The sequence below is a fragment of the Ischnura elegans genome, chromosome 10 (assembly GCF_921293095.1).
Source record: "Ischnura elegans chromosome 10, ioIscEleg1.1, whole genome shotgun sequence".
NCBI lineage: Eukaryota > Metazoa > Arthropoda > Insecta > Odonata > Coenagrionidae > Ischnura > Ischnura elegans.
The window spans coordinates 77628056-77649183 of NC_060255.1; the positions used below are offsets into that span (position 1 = coordinate 77628056).

At 39.4% G+C, this 21128-nt stretch overlaps 1 protein-coding gene across 3 annotated transcripts in view; it reads right to left on the reverse strand.

Annotated features, from left to right (window-relative positions):
* Positions 1 to 9233, reverse strand: part of LOC124167167 (GRAM domain-containing protein 2B-like) — a 648383-nt gene extending 639150 nt beyond the window's left edge. The window contains exon 1 of one of the 3 annotated variants that reach the window (XM_046544977.1): positions 7000 to 9233. In XM_046544977.1, the coding sequence (XP_046400933.1) occupies positions 7000 to 7141 (142 nt within the window). In that variant the 5' untranslated portion in view covers positions 7142 to 9233. The remainder of the gene's footprint in view (positions 1 to 6999) is intronic. The other 2 variants (XM_046544974.1, XM_046544976.1) reach the window with 2 other exon arrangements.
* Positions 9234 to 21128: the final 11895 nt, after the last annotated feature.

The following is a 21128-nucleotide window of genomic DNA, read 5'->3' on the forward strand; positions in this document are numbered from 1 at the left end:
TGCTCACAGAGGGAAATTTAAATGTGGAAGTAAAGAAACAATTTATAAGAACCTACATTTGGAATATGCTCCTACATGGAAGTGAGGCATGGACAATGGCAGCAGCGGAGAAAGCCAAGATAGCGGCTTTCGAAATGTGATGCTACAGAAGAATGATGAGGATCAAATGGATCGACCGAGTTAGTAATGAGGAAGTCCTAAGAAGAGTAGGAGAGAAGAGAAGCCTCATGAAAACCTTAATAAGAAGACAAAACAAACTTATAGGCTACATCTTGAGACATGATGGCCCGATGAAGACAATCGTTGAGGGACAAGTGGAAGACAAAAACGGGAGAGGAAGACCTCGAACAAAATATATGGAACAGGTAAAGAAGGATGTGAAAAAGATGAAATACGTAGGAGTGAAAAGATTAACTGGCCGGAGAATTGAGTGGAGAGCTCATCAAACAAGTCCTAGGATTTTTCACCAGGGATGATAATGAATTATAAAATCTCACGATCACGAAAAGAATTGTCGTTTAACGGTTTAAGCCTTAAAAGATAAATCGAGTTTCTAAGGGATGGACAGAGGCCTCTTCCTTGTGGTTCCCCCTGAAAAGTTTATTAAAACATTTTCCTGGATGGCGACGAAGTTATTTTCCCATTCATAAATAATTTCTTAATTATTTTGTTAGCTTGAATGGCAAGTACAATTTAAAAAACGAAATATTCTCTATAAATAAAATATAATGGATGAAAAGATGATAATTCCGGGGAAATGTAGACTTCACGAGACTATTCACTTAAGTGACTGAGGGAATCTCATACTCTTGCCTGGCCGTGTTGAAATAATTTGTTAAACATTTATTAGTAATGCCCTCTATTTACAAAGCAATAAGAGTGATTCATAACTTAGCTTCCAAGAATTTTTTAGGATTAAAGTTAACTTACAGCGTGAAGGAAGATTTATAGATTATTACTTTGTGAAATTCTAAAAAGTGGTGACTTACATAAATCCATATAAATGCGCGATGGGTGATAACGTATTTAGCAACCGATTGAAGAATATAATATTGTAACATTTTTGATCAGGGTAATTCACCCCTGTTCCCTCTCCCGTTGAATCGCACTCCGCGGAGACGGAGCCACGTCTCGATAGTCTGGAGGTCTTAATATAAATGCACCAAAGCCTTCCCAGGTACCTGGGGTCAATAAACCATTGGAATGTGATTTCAGCGAAAGAAGCCTAAAGCCAAAATCAAAGCGAAGCTCCCCGGATCCTCTCAAAGAGACAAGGTCAATCACGCAGGAGCTAATTGGAGCACACGAAGTGACATCGAACAATCCTCGAGGTCTAATACGGATATGCGAACGACGTTCGATTCACGCCCTCAGCGAGTAATTAGTAGTGGTAGCACACAACCAAACGAGGGCTGCTGTCTGTTAGAGAACTTAAAAACAGTTGATGCATCGCAAATTCCATATAATTTTCCCAAGACCATGAGGCAGTCCGAATAGTTTGGGTACGAACTTTACAATGAAGGATAATGTCTCCAGACTGCCTCTACTAATGATGTCATCCGCCACGCATTGAAATGGGTTTACAAAATTCGCCACGCGCGTCGCTGACAGGGAGTACGGTCCAAATTTCAAAGGAGAAAAAAGCTATACTAAGGACAAATAACCGAGATTTATATTTTTAATGATGTGATACATCATATTCATATCTAATCACTGCTATTCCTCACGATTATAAGTATTTCATAGCAATAGGGTAGTTTCCTTCATCAAAGAAAACGAAAGGCATTGATTGCGATTCGTTACCCACCATTAGTGTATTCATATCATACAAATTATTTGGTTTTAGAAATCGCAGTTTAGACGAATGGCAATGGTCAATTTTAACCTCATTTGAAAAAGGCCAGATTGGCGCCCATGCGATTCCACTCTACGTGACGTCACAGGGACCTAGTTTCTATACGAATAGATAGGATTTTTACATCGTCTGAGATTACCAATGCATGCATGAGGCACAGGGCTCAGGGAAACATCTCTTAATAATCAACCATTAAAATTACCCAAGTTCGGAAAGTTTCCTTCGTTTGATAGGGTAATAATAATCCTTATTTAAGCCAAGCGCTACCAGCTAGCATGGTACTCTGCTACCTGCAAGCATCCAGCGTCGTATCAGCGCTCAGAGTCTCGCCCCAAGGTCACCTCACTTGCGGCAGCAGGAACCAGAACGACGTCACACGGACTTTTCCCAGCATTCATACTTAGCCGTCGCGTTTTTGCGCGCTTGAAAATTTTCACTTTTCATTTAATCGCGAAAAATAGATACCGTCATTTAAAAATCTAAAAGAGTGAAATACGTACTCCAGGGGTAATAATCTTTCGATTTAGGCAATAAAACATAATAGGAAACCACTCTATTAAAGACTAAAAATAGATCGCTCCGCTCTCGTAAGTTTTTCCTGGATATACACAATTACTTATACCACTTATTTTTTATCGCTCTGATAAAAATAAGTGGTATAAATGGTTTAAGTAATTGTGTATATCCGGGAAAAACTTATAATGGAATACCACAAAGTAAACCAAGAGTTAGTGAAACCCGCTCTGCTCTCACCGACTCGCAGCGGACATTTTTGAAAACGGATTATAATTCACCCTGAATGTCCGCAAAAAATCAACCTTCAGCGAAGCGGATCGGTGCCTCCTCTGTGTGCATTATCTGAAGTTATTGCTAAGCAGTAGAAACCCGAGCGCGCCAGTCAGAAGCAAACCCTAAGGTCCCTAATCGTCTAACTGAATTTTAGGAGGGTCCGGGTTGGTAAGATAATAAGGAGATATATTCTACTCATATGATAAATAATCAAACAGAAAAATGTATCGGTTATGATAAACGCGTTTGGCTCAAAGGTCCTCATAATTGGAATAGACAAGGACTTCTTTTCATAGAAATCCGGCCCTGCCTACATAACCTTCCATAATGGCGCAAATGAAATAAGATGTCCTGTCGCCTCCTTCAAACACCAAACTATACCCGAATTTGAGGAATGTTCCTGATGTGCCCTAGTAGGTACGATCGCCTCATATCGACCTGGTTACGTTCTCCATCGGAGCCAAACCAATGATCGGCTTTGCTTATAACAGTCCCCTCAGGGGAAAATGTAAGCTAGGGGGAGTTATCCGCCCCCCTCCACCGCCACATTACAAAGCACATAAGCACAACCTTCCCATTCATATTTCACTAGCCTACTATTTCGGGACCGGGATATTATTTACCATAGGAATAGAAAATTGTAGCTGCAATGGATGTATCATTTTCCCCTGAGATGGGTGTTTTGAGTTATTCATCTTCATCTACATACTGCCCCGCTAGCCGTCTAAAAAGGTGTGTGGCAGGGGGTGTTATGGCACCAGCGTTTGCATAAAAAAGCAAACACTTGCAAAAATTACGACTAGCATTTATTGAAGTCCTTTTTGGTTCGGGAGGAAAACGATTTCGCATATCTCTCCGTTCGGTAAAATGTCTCTCTTCATTATCGCTCCTGTTGGACCTAGAAATACAATGGAGCTCTAAGATGATATTCTCCGTGTCGCTCCTAAAGATATCTATTCTCAATAGTTCAAGCAATCTAAACATGCAGTCTAGGAGTCTCTAGCAGCTCCCATCCTAATTCGCTAAATATATGGGTAACGCTACTCGGTACAAAGCAAATAAATTTGAGTGAATGTCGAGTGCTTACGATTAGATTCTGAATTACGAAGTTTAAGTCGTCCTCATCTTCGTTCTTAGCCGCCAAAATTGCTCGCTCACACAACTATATGTAATTTTTGTGGTTATGAATAATTTTCAGGAACACTGCATTGAAATACATTGACTGCCGTAAATGTTTTTCTTTCATCTCTCCTGACTTTAATTACCCTTGAAGTTATCGCCAGCATTTGAGCCAATTTACTAGTAGTGCGACGATATGACTGAATATTTGTGGACTAGTTTCCGATGATGCGATGACACTTCATCAATGTGGATGCCAATATAAGAGGCTTTCTCTGACGCTTAATTTCTTAATCAGTGAGTGTTAAACAATAGAGACGAGTCACGTGCAGTACCAAGAGAGAAAAATCATTCGTATAAATTGCTTAAAGAGTGGATGGTTTCTATGAATGCTATAACTTCTATTAATGCTCCACTACAATAAAAGTGTACATGCGTGTACATTGTAAGGGTTAGTGAAACTCTCTCAGGTGAAATAAGTGGGGCAGTCGAAGGATCTCGTCCGTTGAAACCGGGTATCCGCTGAGACGGAAAAGGTACCAGAGTCACCACATTCGGTAGGAGCATTAGTGGCATTTGAGCTTGAGAAAAGTGCAATTATTGTGTACCATTGGAAACAGGTAGCTGCCCTATACCTCAGAAAGTTGAGTTATAGAGGATTCCATTACTGAGTTGAGGAACGCGAAGAGATAATAAATACGATAGTAAACAATTGATAGGGATAGAGATTGTGATGTTAATGATAGTATAAGGAAATTTTTATCGTAACAATTTATCTATAGAGTATTTTCTATTAAATAATTTCTCTTTTCTATGAATGGTATCATATAATGGAGATATCGTTTAAATTATTATTTTTAAGTGAAACATAAAGAAATCATTTTGAGATAAAGCTTAGCTACCGTAACATATGAACTCAGTTTTAAATTGCTAACCCATTCTATTTCTTGGTTTTTCAAATATGGACCGTTTTTAATTTCATAGGTAGAGTATTACGTTAAAGCCAATATATCTGTTCTAAGAGTCAATCATGACTACAAGGAGACAGAATATGGATAGAAATGAGTAAGGTGTGACATTCACTGCAAGGAAATAACCGGAAACAAAAAGTTGCTTGACACAGCTTAGTTTATGAAGGAATTTCTAAGGAAATTAATGAAGTTGTCTTGATTAATGATATTTTGTGCCGTAAATGCTGTACTAATGTAACTTATGGCCGTTTTCTCGGGTAACATCATTGCGGAACCTTACGTATGCACGAAGGCGCAGTCAAAAATGCGTCTTGTAAAGCGATGAATTGCTAGAACGCACTGTTGTGAGATGGAAAATAGCCCCTGCTCTAATTGCAGGCTCGGATTCTCGCATTTCAACAAATGTTTTCAATGCTAACCTGCGCAAAGATTTCCCCCGTGTAAAACGGCTTTTATTCATATCTGAAAAGATGATTATTAAGTATCACCACTTCTTTAATATACGCGCAGTAATTAAGAAATTGGCTCAAATTCTGGGGATAACTTCAAGGGTAATTAAAGTCAGGAGAGATGAAAGAAAAACATTTACGGCAGTCAATGTATTTCTGGAAGCTTGGAGACGAACTTAAAGATTAGCAGTATGGTTATAACCAATAATTACGACTAATCTAAATGTGATAGGAATTGTTTATGCTAATCAGTAGCCTTAATCAATAATATTACACACTGATCAACAATCGTTGCTCTCAACAATCAATTCAAACATCCTCCTGGAATACATAGATGCAAATGGCGCAAAGCAGTTTTTCGTGTTTTTGACCCTGTTTCACCAATTTTAAAAATCTGAAAAAAATAGGATTATACTTTAAAATAGGGGTAACAACATATATTTTTTTCGGCGTGTCTATTATTTCCTAAATTTTTTAATTTAAATTTGAAAATTTCAAACTTATGTAAAAGTTTAGTCTTCGGTTCAAAAATTTAAAAAAAATCAGGATGGTAGAACGTAATTGTATTTACATTTTAAAATCAAGATAATGATTTTTCAAAAATTAAAACTGGAGATATAGTCAAAAAAATAAAAATGGTGTTTCAATTTTTTTTTGGGATTATTATCCATTGTTAAGGCCTGAAACTTTGGGGAAACACATAATTTTGGGTGCACTTCAAGTGTATATTTTTTATTTTTCAAAACATCGGAGGGCACTTTTCAGCATCTTAACCGGCTAGACCCTTTGATTGTTGTCTCGGCTCGTATAATTCGGATTCAGCTGTTACTTGGATTGTAAAATACTACCGGCACAACGGAATAAAAACTTTAAAAATCAATGGTCTTGAATTATAATTTTGCAAGTTTTTTTCATTTAAACTGAATGACAGTTGGCCATTTTAGGAGGCGCCGAACCGGCTTATGCGCTTTGGACTTTTGAAAACCGATTAAAAAGTAACCGAAGCGGCAACATGAATTAAGAATACACAGAACAAACTGAGGTCCCCCATTCAAATGCGCGGTGCGTGACAACACATTTACAGGCCAACTTGACGATCCTCTTTTGTAATATTCTCACAAAGTGAGAGAAATTAGTTACTTTTCCCACGTTAGACCACATTTGGAATACGCTACCAGTGTTTGGGACCCTCATGAAAGAGGCTTAATAACGGAGTTAGAACGCGTGCAAAGAAGAGCTGCCAAGTATGTGAAAGTTCGTTACGATAGTATTGTTAGTGTAACTGACCTCTTAGATAAACTCGGATGGGAATCTCTGTCGGACCGTAGATTGAAAAATAGACCAAACCTTTTAGATAAATTCAAAAGCAGTGTCTTTTCTGACGAAGTTAACCATATCTTACGGACGCCAACATGCTACGGAAGATCAGATCATATAAATAAAATAAGAGAGATAGATTGTAGAATGTCATTTTTTCCACGATCAATAAGAGATTATAACGGCAGCGATAGAACTCATAAATAGATTGCATGACTTGTGTTGTAGCCAACTAACCTATGTAAAAGTTAATGCATGTTTCTTAATTTTATTAATATTTCTAACAGCATATAGTAGTATAATTTGTTAGTATGCGTGACGTTTTTTGTACTGTGTGGTGTGCATGGTTGAGTCCAATTGCATGCTACATGCTGGTGATTGATCACCCCCCTGCCAAACACCCTAGAGGTGGCTCGCAGGGTATTATGTAGATGTCTAGATGTAGATTCGGTGCGATGAAGATACATACAAGCAGCGGTGCCGTTAAACGGGGGCTTACCTGCACAAGTTCCCAGCTCGTGTATTGCCGCATCTGACATAGACCTCCTCCGTGAAGATTCGTCCACCGGGAGAGGAAGGAGGTGACAATTCCGATCGACCTCGGGATAGAGGTCGCCCGTGCTGCCTGGCATCCCGGACATAGTTGACTTCCTTTCTCCCCTCTCACTTTCACTGCAATCCAAGACACTTGTTTATCCTCGTGAGACGGCACACGAAAAATATAAAGGGCGATCACGACCACACTTCACAACACCATAACTTGCGTTCACGAGCACCGACGAGTCCAACTCCCTCGCGCGCGACTCGCCCTAATCAACTGGCGAGTGCAAAACTCGGACTGCGATGCGAAGATTACGCTCGACCCCCTCCACGAGAGCGCTCCTCGTCCGTTTTTTGTTCCTCGATTTTGTTTTCCACGCCTTCTTCTTATTTTAAATCCCAGAACCCTCCAGAGAAAAGTTTTGGGGTTGCGAAACTATTGTCGCCGCGCTTCGACCACGTGGGGCATCGTGGGCGTGAACGTCCGCTCCTACTTGACGCCGTATGTCAGCGCAGGAGGGGGTAGAACGTATATGAAGATATAAACACTGGCACGCTCTTTAGACGTATTCCTCTGGGCATGCGGTGGCTACAATAACCCGGATTGCGCGCGTGAAACTGGTTCAAACGCATGCACTTGTTAATTTGTTATACGGAAGATACACATAGAAAGTTGTGAACGCTCAGTTTTTTTATCTCTCTCACATCTTTCTATCGCTGTGGAGTGACTGGGTCTAATTTAAATAATCAATCACGTCCTCTGGGTCGCTCTTAATATATTACATCCGTAAATGGAAATCGTAGCAACGTATATACTGTACGTTTAAAATTTAGTAACTGGAAGTAATTCATAGATAGATACACACGCAAGTTTTTATCGTCCTTCAATATTTTTCTGTCGATATAGTTTGAATAAATCTACAATAAAACACTAGGCCAGGCCTGTGGGTCCGTGTTAGCTCCTACCACTGACATCTCGTAGGCACCAATCGTTCTAACACTCACACTGTAAGTTACGAATTCGTTAATATGAGGGTATCTATAGATGGACGTTTTTGGCAATCTCAAATATACCTGTTGTTTGTTGTCCGATTCGGTCTGCCTTATATCATAAGACGCGGTCTCTCTAGCGTTCAGTAGCTCCGTAAACAAAATTGTTGTAAATTTGGTCAGGGGATAAGCAGATAGATTTTACACGTCACTCATTACTGCCTTTTGTAGCTGTAGTCCCACTGGGTCTGCACTTAAATCGTCAGGCCTCACTATTTTCGCGGTCGCTACTAAAACAGCACTGCTGTAAATTAGAAAACATGTAGATAATTACAACAGAACTAATTTCACTTCTCTCACCACTCAGATGTGCAGTCAAATCTCCATTAGATACACTCTTAACTTGCCAGACCCGGCCCCTCTGACTTTGCAGTCACTGATACTTCCCAAGTATTGCAACTTGGATCACGGAACACATAGGTAATTACACTTTCACTTTTTTGTGCCTCTCACAATTGTGTTCGGCTGTTTTAATCCAACGAAGTCAACTCAAAATCACAAGAATCAGCCTCAGGGTTCACTGTCGCTGCTACAACCTAACATTAGAAAATAAGCTCGGGAAACATGTCAATAAGTCCACAAGCGCTTTTTCTTACTCTGTCACAACTGCCCTATAGTTGTAGTCCAATTGTCTCTTTCCGAAATAGCCAAACCCTTTCCTGTGGCTCTGCGGTCGCTGCTACAACGGAACTATTGTAAATTATCACAGGGAATACGTAGATACGTACACACTCACTTTTTTCTACGTCTATCGCAACTTCCCTGTCGTTGTAGACCAAACGGTGTCTTCTCCTAATAGTCAAAACACTTTCCTGAGGGCCCGCGTTCGCTCCTACAACAGAACTGTTGCAAATTATCTCCGGGAACACGTAGATAAATACGCACGCACTTTTTTTCTACGCCTATCGCAACGGCCCTGTCGTTGTAGTCCAAACGGTGTCTACTCCAAACAGTCAAAACACTTTCCTGAGGGCCCGCGTTCGCTCCTACAGCAGAACTGTTGCCAATTATCTCCGGGAACACGTAAATAAGGACACACGCACTTTTTTTCCACGCCTATCGCAACGGCCTGGTCGTTGTAGTCCAACTGGAAAGACTTAAAAATGCCAGGCCCGGCTTCTCTTGATCCGCGGTCGCTCTTACAGCCTAACTGGCCGCGTGTTTATCCCCTGCCAATTGGTTAGTGGCCAATACTCCTCCTGTCTTCTCTTCTTCCCTTCCTCCGGCTACGACACACCATCGTCATAGCTTCGCACTCTCTCTCTCCTCCCCTCCGTTCTTTAGCACGAGACCTCAACCCCCCCCCCCCTTCCTTCCGGCCGCAACTTCCCCTACTTATTCGTTTGTTGTCAAATGTCACTCCCCTCCTTCTCCCGCTTCCCCTCTTCCTGGAGGAGGAATACCGCGAGTGAGGGACCCAAGGTCGTTCCCCGAGCACTCGCCTCTGTTTATATCTCACCGCTTCCATCGGGACTTCACGCTCTTTTTCGTCGAAGCATATGGGCCAGGGGAGCTTATGGGCCAGAGCAAGGGGCTTCCACCCGCGGTCCGCCAGTTAATTTCTTGCGGCCCCTAGAGGCTAAGAAAATATTGCATCGCTAAAGAAAATATTGTTCGATAGTGTTAATCAAAAATCCGTCTGTTTGTAATAATAATAATAAATTGTTTTTTATAACTCCAAAAATAAAAAAAGTACAGAATGGAATTGATTAGATACAAAGGAGTAACTTTAGGTAGCCAGTAAGTAGAACCTGTTTTATGGATACCATCATTTACAAAAGGTCATGCTAACATAGAAACATTTTAGGCACAGCATTTGAATTGGAGTAGGTACGTGCATGTTTTACATGGTATTACATCAAAGAAAAATATCCTCCACACTTTGCATTGTAAACAACCAAGACTGTATATTTTTCATAATTGAGTCATTATTTTTTTATTTCAGACACGAATCAGGTAATAAATTAAACAATTTTGGGCCTATAAACAAGAAGCAACGTTTATATAGCGTAAGGTTAGGTCTACAAAATAAAGGAAAGGAACTTTCAAGACGGCTCTTTTTTTAAATCACTGTCACCCTTTTTATAAAGTGGTTCGATTACTGCTTTTTTTTAGAACTTCTGGAAAAACACTATTTGTCATACTTAAATTATAAATATACGCCAGAATAGGTGCTAGCTCATCAATGATTAATTTTAAAAGTCTGCTCGTGTTTGGTGTGTGAAGAATCAGTGTCTGCCTTCAAAGAATACAACTTAAAAAGAAATTACGATGCAAAGCATGCCACATTGATTTATTGAAATTTTTATTCAATAAGTATTATTGCACTTTGAAATTATATGTATTTTTATTTTATTGATGTGGTGGTAAAGTGACGTGGAACATTGTGGCCCTCCGGACGATGTGAAATCGGTTTTTGGCCCTTGCATTAAAAAAGATTGAAGATCTCTGACATACACCAGTCCATCCCGTTGGGGTTTATTACCGTTGTCAAATAGGGCGCGTTTTTTTTCTTCAAATCATGCATGTATTTTAGAAATATGTGGCTTACTTAAATATTTGTGAAAGAAAGTTTTTAATTAAAAAAATAAGAGGGGCCAAATTGAAACAAACACTTTTATTACTGTATTTCATGCACGTTGTAATACGAATATTGTTTTTTTATAGGGTCCTGGAGGTGGTAATATCACCCTTACCCCCCTAAAATAGTTACGCCACTGATTTCAAATGCAAGTAAATTTTTTCTGTACTCTCTTCTGTACAACCTGAAAACATTAAAGAGTTAGAGAAGGCTTCATACATGCAATCTGTCACGAAAAAAAAACTGATATGACCCGTTGAGCGGCCTGGCGGTATTCTCGTGTGAAAGCCGTCCTCACCATGAATGAGTTCTTGTGTCAAGGGGGTGTTCGGCGCGTTCGAATAAGATTGCAATTCGGTTATCGTACGAGCGTAATCGAGTCAAGTGGGATTCATTGGATCCGCGTCTTTGAAAAGGTCTTATAAGAGGAGAATGGTGGCCTGGTTGGCAGACCGATGGGCTACTGACCAAAGGTTTGCGAATGAAGCCCGCTAACGCACCCACTAAATTTATCTCAACGTGAGGTGGCTCCGAGTAAGGAACTTGGCCTCCGTAAAATGACCTCTGTGTAAATGCGATGAGAGTGCTTCATACGGCTGCTGGCATAGCAACAATATCAATAACAATAATAATAATGTATTGGATGACAGATGCAGAAAATGTGATAATGCCTCAGAGACGATACAGCAAATCACAAGTGGATACTCTAACTTATCCCAAAAAGACTATCTGCACCGTCACAATCAAATATGCAACATCATCCACCGGAAATTAGCTCTAAAGTATAAACTCATAGAAAATGCAGTTCCTTATTATAAATACAAACCTAAAACCACCCTTGAAAACGACCAATGTAAGATTTATTATGACCGATCAATTATCACCGATAAAACAGTCCATAGCAATAGACCTGATCTAGTAGTGCATGATAAAATTCATAATGAAACGTTCTTGATAGCCATTGCCGTACCTAATTCGCATAACATCACGACAGCCTACACCAACGAAATGGAAAAGTATGAAGAACTTAAAGATGAAATTAAGAGATTATGGAAATCAGATAAAGAACACTTCATACGAATCATTATCTCTGCCACAAGAATAGTGCCTCATTCAATCTATCAAGGTCTTAAAACTATTGGACTGCCGAAAAACTTGTACATTACAGTACAAAAAGCGGCAATTTTAAATACATGTCGGATTGTCAGAAAATTTCTCAACACAGACTAAAAATACGAGAGTGCTTGGTGATACCCGTACCTCGCCTAAAATCAGAAAAAATGCTGTGAAACCAAAGAATAATAATAATAATAATAATAATATTTAACGGGCAGTAGCCTATTTACAATACATACAAAAATCAAAAGTTTACACCAGAATAAACATACGCGTATTTATAAAGGATTAAGAGAAATTAAGAGTTATATTATAATGTGTCTGATACAGAAGTTTTAATATTATAATTGTTTACATTGATGTCTCACAGTTTACATAATCGGTGAAATAATATTTTTTCGGAGTTAAATGAGCATTGAACGAAATAAGCGGACAGCAGAGGACAATTTCTGGAACTTCAGTATTACTATGAATCATTTCACCTAAAAAAATTACCTCGGCCATCTACAATTCTGGCAATACTTCATGCAAATTCTGCTTATTTTTCATAAATTATGCATTCCAAGCCATTTACTGAAATCATTTATTTTTCAAATAAATGGCTCTTCATTGATTTTTTTCGTTTTACAATTATGCTTTTAGTTTTTGGGCCATATCTCACGATTTAATTTAGTTAAATGTCTTCGCAAGAGCTCGCCTTAAACAACAAATAATTATTGATTGTATTTTATAAAGTAGCTTCAAAAATTCATAAATTTTTGTCACATGTTTAATTGCTTAATTTTTCAAAATCCATTTTCCCAAAATACGCTCCACATATATTCCGCTATTTCTTTTCCATGAATACGGCTCAGTCTCCGCTATTGTTTCGTAAAATCATATTGATGACCTATTTATTACGTACTAAACAAAACAATCCGGAATAGATGCGAGCAGTGAACTGAGTTGCCAAGCGCAGAGTAGTCGCAAGTCAGACAATGCGGGCTCATGTCCGAATTTTCCGTTTGTTCATGAATTAAAACTAGACAGATACACTAGCAAATCTATTACAGTCGAACCTTGAAAAGTGAGATTTCGAGGGACTGGAATTTTTTTCTCGCTTGTAGAGGTTCCTAACTTATCTGGTTTCTCACTGACGAAGTTTCCGGATTAACCTCTCTTACATTCAGATGTATAAACTATAAATAAGTAGGTAGGCAGAGGATAATTCAGGGAATCTGTAATTATCAACTTATTACGTGTGTAATCATCGATGAAATTCAAGTTACTTGCAATTTTTTATTTAAAAAATCTTTTTATGTCTTTTGAAATTCTCCTGTGGTATTATTATTTTTTGATCTCATAACTCTTATCAAAAATATTTCTGCTTTTTTTAATCGTCTTTACAACCAAATGTATCAAATCACTGGATTCAAAGATTTAAAAATATAAACTTCTGACATTTTCTTTAAAAAAGTATCACCGTCTGTATTTCTCCATTAACCTTCCGTCGTGCGCAATGGATCTGACAGGCGCAGCGCGAGTGTTTTTTTCGTTTCTCTGTGCCACTAAGCAACATAGACTCTTGGCGTTTATAGTAGATATTTGTTTTGACACGCTCTGTGCAGCATTTGGCTTTTCGCATCTATGCCGACAGACCAGAGGCGGTTTTTTCAGCTTAGTTAAAACAATGGCACATTAAAGCAAAATAAAGGCATTACTAGTGAAGTTAGTTGGCAAAATAGGGTAGTTTCCTTCATCAAAGAAAACGAAATGCATTGATTGCGATTCCTTACCCAACATTAGTGTATTCATAATATACTAAATATTTGGTTTTAGAAATCCTAATTTAGACGAATGGCCACGGTCAATTTGAACCTCATTTGAAAATGGCCAGAATGGCGTCCGTGCGATTCCACTCCACATGACGTCACAGGGACCTAGTTTCTATACGAGTAGATAGGAGTTTTACATGGTCTGAGATTACCAATGCATGCATGAGGCACAGAGCTCAGGGAAACATGTCTTAATAATCACCTATTAAAACTGGCTAAGGTCGGAAAGTTTCCTTCGTTTGATAGGGTATTAATAATCATTATTTAAGCCAAGCGCTACCTGCTAGCAGGGTACTCAGCTACCTGCTAGCAGCCTGCGTCGTATCAGCGCTCAAGCCTCGCCTCAAGGTCACCTCACACGCCGACAGCTGGAACCAGAAATACGTTACACGGACTTTTCCCATCATTCCTACTTAGCCGTCGCGTTTTCGCGCGCTTGAAATTTTTCACTTTTCATTTAATCGCAAAAAATAGATATCGTCATTTAAAAATCTAAGAGCGTGAAATGCGCACTCCAGGAGTAATAATCTTACGATTTAGGCAATAAAAAAATAATAGGAAACCACCCTATAATAACACTGATCTTAAAGAGTTCACATGCTAAAATAAATTATATATAATAATACTTAATAGCCTAAAGAGCACGTTAAATCGTGCCTTGCTGGATCCGTCCGGGGCCATATGACGGTGTGTAAAGGGCGTGTGCATATATATCAAATACGACAACATTTGAGTGTTGAACTATGCTAATACTGGTGCACTGTAAACTTAAAATTTGTACCACTGAGCCGTGGTGAGAGTTAATAATGTTTTTTTCCTATCTGTGCCTGTCAGGCACATTGCGCCTGAAATCAGCAATTCCAATATTGCGCCTCACAGAAGGTTAACTTCTATCAATGTGTATGTTAGTGTGTTAGGAATTGATTAGCGAGTTAATTCCGTTAAGAGCGTGTGCCCTTCTATTATTGATTACCGTCAGTTTTTTTTTCATTTAAATAAATGAATGTATACCTACACAGAGCTAATAAATAGGTACTTACCAGAAGAAGGAACCCAAGACCAAAGAAACTCACGTTTATGGTGTCAAATTTATTTTAGATTTTGCAACTTTTAGATACTTCGTAATCATCTTCAACTCTCTGGTTATATCGACTCTGAGCTGTCACCGCTTTCTTAATTATGATGAAAAATAGCTTTCACTCATCATGTGCGATGAGGGAGGAAAGGAAGCGAGAAGTTGGGGGAGGACTTTCTCTACACTCCGAACGCTCTGGCATGCGCAGTATTGAAAGGGGAGCCGCGTATATAGAAGGAATCAAATTGGAAAGGCCACCCTGACGACGCGTCGTCAGCGTCATTTCCGCATTAACGCATAAGGCACATTTGGATCACCGCTATTCGAGTCACATCAGATCATTTCACTTACGTCATTACATTTGCTCACCAGCACACTTGCGATTGGAATTTCTTAACATCACATGTATCTTCTATATTATTTCTACTGTATAGATACCTTTTTCTCAACTTATACGCAACCAAACTCTACAAATGAGGTACCAAAATGCACAGAATTTATCAGAGAACATGCAACGGCATATCTTACTTCCTAAATATTGCTATTGTTTCCCAAAATTGGTTTTTAAATAATTTAAAAAAACAAAAACCGGTAAATATTCCTGACGTTAACGGCGCAAAAACTGATACATTTGTTCATTTGCAACAATATCTCGCATTCTTTAAATAACTTTTATCAAAATGCGGCTTATTCAACATTCAAGTCTCCTGTTGATACGTAAGCATGAGTCATCATGTGCGTTTAACAGAGGATAGTGTAATTACTTCCAATGTTGTGTTTAAAGAGGTCCTCTGACCTCAATTGGTATGTGAACATTCCAATTAAATTTTTACATAAGACCCTGCTTTTTTCTACATTTTAAAATTAGAAACGCGCCTATCCCTCTGTGGACCTGCATTGAAAAGAGCGGGGGAACCCAACACCACCTAGTTTAGGTGGTGTTGGGTTCCCCCGCTTCCCCACCACCACCTAGTTTAGGTGGTGTTGGGGAAGCCCACTGGGAGCGGGCGCAGCACGCTCGTGTATATAAATTTATGCGAGGGTATTTTCAAATTACATGATCGCATTTATGCTCCATTCCGGTATTAAATTATAATAAGAACTTTTATAATTTTCACTTTTCATTTAATCGCGAAAAAGAGATATCGTCGTTTAAAAATCTAAAAGCGTGAAATACGTACTCCAGGAGTAATAATCTTTCGATTTAGGCAATAAAAAATGGGAAACCACCCTATTTGCTCGCTTTCATTCCCATTTTTGGAAGAGCCGTATGAAAGATAGAGCTAGAAGATAGCCGTCCTTCCTGTTGAAGTTCTTCTCATCCGGGTTTAAATCCTAGTGGGGGCATAGAGGTTTACACAGAGACTGCCAGATCCGTGCTTGGGTATTGTTTGGAGGAAATTTGAAGTAAAGTAGAGTACGAAAGTTCCACAGAGAAAAAATCATTCGCCTTGACCGGGATTCGATACCGAATCCCCCGATTCCGAGTGCTTTAGCCAGCTAAGCTACCGAGGCGTCATTCTTCCCTGTGGATATTTTCGGACACTACCGGACAAGATGTTGCTGGAAATCAGGGGATCCGGGTTCGAATCCCGGTCAAGGCGAATGATTTTTTCTCTGTGGAACTTTCGCACGATTGTGCATTGCGGGTGACTCCCGTAAAAGTTATCACCGCGGCTAGTCCCGGTATACTTTAAACTAAAGTAGAGTAGATACACGTGGCGCATTCATGGGGGGTCATAGGCGTCATGGCCCCTCCTCAAAATTTATCGAAAAGTTTTATTATTAAATTATTTTTGAACCCGGGAGAGGGCGCGCGGCGAAATGTAACGTTAGAAGCAGGGATGGCAATCAAAATTAAACGAAAGGCAAAACCAGTCAAATTTCAATAGTTTATTTCCTGGGAGCGAAATGTAGAAACGAAACGAAAAATATTTAAACCCGGGGAGCTAAACTCAGGTTCGAAACGAAATCAGAGTCAAAACTACTTCGAATTGAAACTAAACTAAACTTCTGGGACAAGACAAAACACGGATAATGTTTCGCACCGGAGGGACGGCGTGCTTCACCTTCGAACGATTTAGTTTCGACCCACACACAGAGTACTAAGTATGGTTGAATGAAGTAGAGGTTTGGCCTACCGCCATTAGATAGCGGAAAGAATTAGTAGTAGTCCGGCAGGCAGTGGCGGATACAGAAAAAACTCAAGGGGGGGGCGCAACATATCTTGAATTGTCTTTAATTTTATCGTAATAAAAGATGATCAAGTCACAGGCAAAGTATATGCAAATTTTATTTAAAGTGTTTATAAACATGTAAAAGACAATGCCATCTTATGATATAAAAAAGTTACAATTGTGGTTTTGCAATGTTCGGCAATACAGGCGGACCCGCAAGGGGGGGGGGGGGGCGCGCGTCCCCTACGCCCCCCATCTGTATCCGCCACTGCCGGCAGGGGTAGGTGACCGGACCAAGTGACCGAAAGAGATAGGAACCCAGCGGAGCAGGGGAGCCAGGGGCCTTCCCACCAACCCCTTTGGAGTGAAGACATTAAGGCCAATTACTTGTATATTCGTCATACTTCCTCACTGACACCATCCTCGGTTTTTCCAAGCACCTGTGATTGTACGCCCTTCCCTTCCTTTCTTCCCCTTCCTCCGCCTTCCCGTCTTACCACCCCCATCCTGCCTTTCCTATTAAAGACGTTGCACACTTGATATATTGTACCTGATGATGCTGTAAGCAAAACCGGTAGCACCAATAAATTTAAAATTGTGGAAATTGCTCCTGCTTCTTCATTAATCCTCCCCCTTGCTGGGCAGAGTACAGTTAGCTGGAAGGCACCACCTCCATACTGAACTCAGATAGGGCCTCAAAACCGGATTCCAATGAGTCCGAGGTGGACAAGGCAAATAATTCAGATAGAAACACATCAGACAATGATGACGACAACAGGTGGTGCTTTATCTCCTGCCGCAACCTGCAGCCATCCCGGATCCCAAAAGCTTTCCAGCATAGCCCCTCATGAAGATTACATCATGTAAGAAAAATTAGGTCACTAATCCCAAGCAGCAGTCAATATCGCAACAATATCCAGACAACATTGTCGGCATTAACATATACATAACATCCGTGCAATATCCATGTTAATCCGATTAATGTTGTGTGAATATCTGTCAATTATTCAAAGGACCCACCAAAAAACATTGCAGCAATCACCAACAGTGGACATTGAGGTGCATGTTACAACATCTATTAGATAACTTAACAACATCTAATGAGTAGATAATGGGTGAGGTTATTGTGGTCTTTCCTAATCCCCAGACATATAGACAAAACATTTGTGCTATTTAATTCTATACAGAACACATGCTACCTATGGATACTGTTTGGAATGACATTTTTTAATATCACTGATATTACAACTTAAATATCTCTGTAAATCCATTATTACAAGTCGCTGTGGGTGTTACAAATAGGAAATTTACGTAAAATTGTAAAAATATCTATCATGAAATAACGACATGTTTTCGATATATCAACCTTATTTAGATATCAGATGGATAACATCTGCTGCTTGGGTTCTGTAGTCAATCCCATCAGTGCTTAATTTCTAAAATTTTAAGTACTGGAATGCATGCTCGCATATGATTTTCAAATTTAAGTTCCTCTCCATCCCAGAACTTCCGATTTTTTTAAACTTTTAATTAAAGTTACTATGAGGAATCATGTTTTGCCAAATATAAAAAACTATGATGTTTTTACAACTTTTTAAATATTAAAAATTGATTCAAAACAAGGTGCTGGGTGTCTAGTTACTCAGGGTTATTGTCTAAAGCCTGTTTGGTGTCTCCCGAGATGTTTAGCATTCCACGTACTTCTCTGTCTCTATCACATTCCATCAAGAAGTGCTGTTCACTGAGGGATGAGTTGTAATCCTTACAGAAAGTGAGAAAAGCCAGCTATAAGGGCTTAAATTGAATTGAATAAATATTCCTTAAGTGTCCTGACAGGCACAGTTGCCTCTTGTCGGGAATGCATGCCCCGAATGAATTCTGATGCAACTCTGACACTTAAAAACTAGATGAAAGTAGATAAAAATACCAATTTCATCAAAAAAAAATTCTGTGAAAAGTGAGAATTTCACAGATTATAAAATTCAATAATGTAAATCTAAAAAAAAAACCAAAATAGGCTTTTCAAATAACCCTTTCAAAAGAGCATCAGTTTCCCTTTATTCTTCGGACACCTTTATTAAATTAATTTTTTAATGATATTTTACACTGAGTATGTAGTAAATAAAGCAAATTAACCCTTTCAAGATGGTGGAGTTCTCTCCTTAGCGTGACTGATGTACTGAGCCCAAGGAGACTCTTCCGTCCCCTCTGTATGGAGCATTTTTGCAGGGCATTTGTTAAGAAGGGTCTCGAGGACAATCACACACTCTCAGCACCAACCTTTTTCGACCCTTCCTAGTGGGGACTCCACATTATCTCGGACTCTGAGGGTAGTTTGGCTCCCTCCTTTCGGGATTTATAACCCTAACAGCGGCACTGGCTCACGATCAATCATGCTTTGTTTTTATGAATTAGCTATATTGATAATGGGGAACATGCACAATTTTTTTTAAATACTGGAATAAGAAGGCCTCTACCTCAAATGTACTCGTCGAAAATTTCGCGCATGAATAATGCTTTTTAGCTGAGTTATGAGTCTTTAAAAATTGATCTTCATCGGCTGCTTGAAAACACGACGTCATGGGAGCGTGACGTCACGGAACGGTATCCACTGATGACAGACTGAGGAAGTGGGTAGAAAATCGATCTACGAGGGCTCAATTGCAAATTTGGCGATAATAATAGCAATTTTTACCTTAAATATCTTGCATTCAAGCCTCTAACACTCTACTCTCTTAGCGAAGTGAATGGTGTACCGTGCAATGACGTCAGAAGGCGTTTCAGGCCACGTGACTTCAAGCGATATTCGAGCATTTTTAATTAGCATTTATTGACGTTTGTGGAGTACTAGGAGAGTTTTGGCTTATATATTTGGACTCGTGAGAAAATTTTCTATTCAATGAGACTAACTAGGATGATGAACAAATTCCATGCATGTTCCCCATTGTTGCTTGCACGTAAATTGCAGACTTTGAATTGAATTCCTCGTTTTATTCTGAGAATCGTCAAATTTTGAACGAAGCCCTACCATCAATATTAACACATTTTTTGCAGCAACAATTTCCATGTTGATGTTTATACTGAAATTGAGATATAATTAAATATTTATCATAGAATTTTGTTTAAAAATTGTAAATGCAGCTCAAAGACAAAGAATTCAATTCTTAGTTTATATTTTTAGAGAAAGGAACAAATATTTATTTCAAAAACTGACTAAATGAACAATTGAATGACCGCGGTCCCTGACCACAAAGAGGGGTGATGTAAGACGAGGGGTCAGGATACCTGCTCCCGGATTTCGAGAGTACGGCCTAAGTCTTGCTTTGTTGGGTCCTGAAACTAAGACTTTGTGAACCCACGAGGGGCTTATATAAGGCAAGGGTAAGATTTTATGGAAGAATAGATAAGGAATGCAGTCAAGTATCCTCAGACAAGGTAAGTCTCTTCTGTTGGAGTGCCAAAGGTGGCTGAGCAGCATACTACACATGCTACGCTGCTCATCACGACATGAATTTAAAGCCTACCGCTGAAATGCAGCGAGTCTTTATAAGAGCTTCACAACTGATAACAGATTTTCCCGTAAGGAGAAAAAAATTAACAACTGCAAGTAACCGGCTGGTGAAGATACAAAGCATAATACAAGTAGGTACTTTATCCTTGTGGCAGAAAAAAAATTAACCCCAGTGAGAACAGGACGTATGACCTAACATTTATGAATTTTAATTTATGGTCTGATAACTCTATGTATACAAATACATGCAGAGGTAAGGAAAGAAAGGGATAGGAACATATGATGGAAAAAGGACGAGGACAACGGTGCTGTGGTAGATGGAAAAAAAAATATATATATACACACACACGTTTGAAATAAACTCACACGAGCATTATAAATAATATAAATGAACATCTTCTTGCCCTAGGGTGGGCACATAGACCAACTTAGCGATGGAGAAAAAAAACGAAAAATTAAAGCAGGGAACTTACGGGGAAGGGTTGTATCTTATAAATTTTCGATGGGACGCTGCCCATCTTTCTCAAGTGAGAAGAGGAGGAAAAGTGAGGGTAGAAGGAAGGGTGCAAAGCAGAAGGTAAAGATGGAGGGAGGAAAAATGGTTGACGGGGATTGGTTGTGCTCTAGTGGGCGCGGTTGATACCTGGTTCACATAACGCACGGAAAGCCCAAATGCACGCCTGCTCCAGGTCTTTCAGCTCTAGGGGGGTGGTGGACGGGGGGAGGGAGGCCAATATTCCCACTTTATAGCACTCGTCAAATAA